At 38.3% G+C, this 4,434-nt stretch overlaps 1 protein-coding gene across 1 annotated transcript in view; it reads left to right on the forward strand.

Moving 5' to 3' along the window:
- Window positions 1-799: 799 nt before the first annotated feature.
- LOC119589106 (profilin-like) overlaps window positions 800-4,434 on the forward strand; it is a 12,197-nt gene continuing 8,562 nt past the window's right edge. The window contains exon 1 of the mRNA XM_037937682.1: window positions 800-1,022. Within this exon, the coding sequence (XP_037793610.1) occupies window positions 912-1,022 (111 nt within the window). The 5' untranslated portion in view covers window positions 800-911. The remainder of the gene's footprint in view (window positions 1,023-4,434) is intronic.

Raw genomic sequence — 4,434 nt, forward strand, 5'->3', positions numbered from 1 at the left:
TATCTACTTTGCAACGTCGAAGGGGAATCCGTGTGGTTAATCACGAAAACATGTCTAAAGATCACGCTCGCATATAGAATTATTCGAGCAAGGAAACTGTGTAACCTCTATTATTGTAATAATCGTTACATCATCTTCGAATTGCGAACTAGCAGTTAACGCAGACCGAATCACCTACTCGCCGGTAACGGAAATTTGAAAAAAAAAAACTTCACCTTTGCTACTACATTTTGTATGAAAGGGCATTGTACTATATAACTATAAAGTTTTGTGTTTTGCTGAATGAACTGTGATGGGCAATTGAAATTCCCATTTTCTTATATTTCATGATTTCCCGCTCTTCCTGAAGGTTGTGACGTCACTGACACATGGACCCTCCCAGGAACGGCGATGATTCATCTGGGCCTACGCGTAACAAAGTAGTTCTCGGTTGGGTTCAGATTCTTAGGGGCGTAATTTCCAGCATTTTAGGTGTGCATTCTACTTTCACGTTACTCAGACTATTACCTGTATACGTTGAAATCACTGAGACAACTGATAAGGTGATGGATATGCCGGTGTGCCGTCGCTTACCAGATTATCCAGAGAAACGTTGACAATATTGATTATCTGGCCTTACAGATGTTATTCACTCAAATCAACCAAATGACACTAAATTCCCTTAAGAACATACCCCGAAACCGAATCCCAACGGAGAAAAAATATTGTACTATCAGAAATGTATATTAAAAAGAGGGAAGAGGAGCCGTCGGCATGTGGCAACTCAGCGTCGCGGAAGGAGACATGGCGGCGTTCTGCGGCTCAGCCTCTCCCGTGCAGTAGTCAAGTCAGTGTTGGCGCGGGAGGTGCAGTGGCTCTTTTGGCTCATTTTCTAAACCAATTATTATTCCTCTCCTTACACACACAAAAAAATGTCGTGGCAAAATTACGTTGACCAGCAGCTGATGGGCTCTGGCTATGTTTCTAAGGCGGTTATTGCCGGTCACGATGGCACATTATGGGCCAAAAGTGATAACATCGAAGTAAGTAAGATTTGCCGGTTCTTACTTTCTCCTGTTGATTATCTGTTTGACCTCCTTGCTACTTCCTCTCTCTTGTGCACTCCTAGCATTAGGAAATTAACCAAGCGTGTGTCAGGTGATCAGTAGAAGTGTCGTAGACGTAGAAAAGTAGCGAAAAGAGTAAGTATGTGTGGCCGGGCGGCAGACAAAGGCCGGCTGGCGTGGCCTCGCTCGCCGAGCCTCCTTTCCTTCTCTTTCGCCTCCCCCTTCGGGTTGCCTTCTCCTGGCCCCCGCCTCGGGCTCGCCGGAACCAGTGCAGTGGATTTACTTCTGGAAATGCCGCCATTTGGCGTTCTTTCCCTCCCCAGCAGTTTCGGGAACGTTATTTTTAAGTGTTTGGCAATCCATAGAAACGGTTCGCCCTTTCTAGAAATGAGCTTTAATCTTGATCAATACCACTTTCCCCCTCTCCTTAAGGGTATTCTTTGAGGGAATTGCCGCCACTTCCTCGAAATTAAGAGGCCGAAATGCGAGGCAGAGGAACACGCGGGTTGGAAATAATCTTTTGCCGGTTGATAGGCCTATAAATGACACTACAGGCGGCGGCTTGTATGCAAATATTCTAGGGGTTCCACTAGGAAATGCCGGCTGGCCAGTGGTAATTGGGAACCTTTATTAATTTTTACGAGAGAGAACCCTCATGTGCAAATGATGTATAGCTATATTTTTTTCATATGTATTTAGATCTTTTACTCACAAGATCGGATTGTACGTTAACAATGGAAGTTCTTTGCAGTAGGGTAATATTTTAAGTTTTTCATCCCTTTACTTGCACTTTAAGAATTTAGTATTTAATGAAAATCAGAGATTTGTATTTTGAAAGATGTGTAATTATGATAGCTTGTCTAAGATAACTTCAAATTTGTTCAGAGATGATGGAAACAGGACATGTTTTGATTATTAATTTGCCAAAATAGTATTGTTAAAAGTGAAAGCTGTGGTAATGTTACTTAGTTGAGCTATTTGTATTTATATGCATATTGGTTGAAATATGAAGTATGGAAGATGTAGAAATTGAGTACAGAAATTTATTTAAAAATAAAAAATTAGAAGTTGAATAAATAATGATAGGGAAGATTTTGCTTTTTCTGTGATATATCATGCATATGGTGCAAGGTTAAAATGGATGTTAAGGCCTGTAGTAGATGAATTTCAAGGTTTGTCATTCTTATATGTAAATTATTTGTGGCATATGTACCTTTTTGGTGTTCCAGTAAAGGCCAAGAAGTCCCCTTAAAGTATGTTCTGGTAGAACAACCTCGATTGTTTTTCAATCCCTCGTCACTCTTGATGCACCAGCAAGGCCAACAACCCCGTGATGTATGTTTTGGCAAGATGGAGCTTTGTCTGGTTTCTTTTTTGATAAATTGCCAGCTCTGTTTTCCTAGAATGTATGAATGTTTCTTTTCCCATTTTCTGGGGACGGAAAGGCTACATTTTTTTGCTTCTGAAGGTTATACCACTTAGGGATTGCTGGCTTTACTCTGACTTTTGCAAATCTTTTGGCAAAGTTTCTTGTACTATATTCCCATTTCCTTTTTTCTGGTCTTGTGTCCTTGTTTCATACCAAATTAATTCCATTTGCCAATTGTATGTTGAATTGGGAGCTCAGATGATGCAATATCTTTTGGTGAAAATTTAGGAGACCTCTTGAGCAGGAAAGAATAGCTTGTTTGGATAGGCTGGATGCATTATGCATTATTAAAGCTGGTACATAGATGTAAACACTTAGTGTATTTTATGAGCCCTTGAATGTTATAGTACAGATTGACATTTTAATCTTTTAAGTGCATGGTGTGAAAACTGATAATACAATGATAGGGAAATATTATCAGCAGGCCAGAGTAAATGTGGGAGTTTGTAGGGTAAGCATAGTAGGAAATGGTTTTATTTCAAATACAAGAAATTGTATAGTGTTATGGACAGTTTCTACAAATACCAGATTTTCCAACAGGCAATGGAAAGGAATTGATAATTAATTTAATTTAGGATAAAAACATGAATGGCTCATAATATACTTTCCTACTTCCTGTTGAAGTTTCTGCTAAGATTCATTTTATGAGAGCTGTTGTGTTCAGTCCAGCAGTGTTGCTGAATGTGGTGAGTTTGTCATCCAGGGTACTTAGAAGTTAGTGGCCCTCCAGCATCCCCGTAGAGTTGGAGAGAGTAGAACATATTGAGGAGACCTTGGCAACTTGAGCTGGATGTGGGCCAAATGGGGAAAAGTGAAAGTGTGGAGCGTCGTCACTCTGGCAGCCACACTTGACCGTTTGCATCATTGTTTAAGTTGAGAAATTTTTCAAGGATCAGTTGATTTGTGTTTTGGAATAGATTTCAGATTTATATATTTACAACTAGTTTCCTTCAAGAAAAGATCCAATTTTATATGAATGATTTGGTATAGTCCCCCCCCCCCCATCCCTTCCACTTCCCCTCAATCCCCCCTCCATGTAATGTATCAGGCAAAGGAGTACTAGATCCAATCCATGTATACAATTTCTGCAATTAATAAATGAAAGTAAATATAGTTGTAGCTTATCTCCCTTATTAAGATAAGACTTGTATATGAAAAAAGAAATGTGTGAATAATTATATGCACACATGGTAGCTTAGCTATTTAGTATCACTAGTATTATTCTTGTACTGTACATCATGTGACAATTTAGTTGTATTTTTTATATTACATTAAATCCAATGGAGGTTTCTGGAGTGATATTTTTTAGTAATCAAGTTTACTTGATATGGCAGCACAAACTGGAATTAAACACTCCATAGTGGTGGTGGTAGGGAAAATAGCCTTTCAAAAGTTTTGTTTTGTATTCTTAATCAAGACTGCATTTTCATTTAGAAAAATCACAAATTTAAGTTTAACTATGCTTTCACATCATTGGCTTCAAATATAGCAAGCTATAATACCAAATTCTGTGCACACGTGTATTCATATCCATACCTATGTAGACAGATCAGATTATGAATGTAATTGGTTAGATGAAGTCGGTAGGATGCAAAACTTTCATGCAAGATTTAAAGCTGTAATCTTTTGCTCAATGTAAATTGTAGTTAGTGTTGACTGGTCGTCGCTTTCTTGGTCTTTTCTACAGTTCAAGGATTTTAAATGTGCGGTTCTATATTCTTTAAGATCAGTCTAAGTCATTAGATGAAATTGTTGATTATTGCCACAAGTATAAAGCTACCAAGATTGTATTGGTGTAATTTGTGTACTTGGGGTATTGCTGCTTTTTTGTTTACACTTGTCTTTAACTATTTATTAGATCACGAGTTTAATTTTTTATGTACAGCAGTGAAATAAGTGAAATGTGTTAGGAATCCACATTTTGGTTGATAGATCTTGTATTTTGGGAAGTGTTCGCTT

This window comes from Penaeus monodon, chromosome 25, assembly GCF_015228065.2.
Source record: "Penaeus monodon isolate SGIC_2016 chromosome 25, NSTDA_Pmon_1, whole genome shotgun sequence".
NCBI lineage: Eukaryota > Metazoa > Arthropoda > Malacostraca > Decapoda > Penaeidae > Penaeus > Penaeus monodon.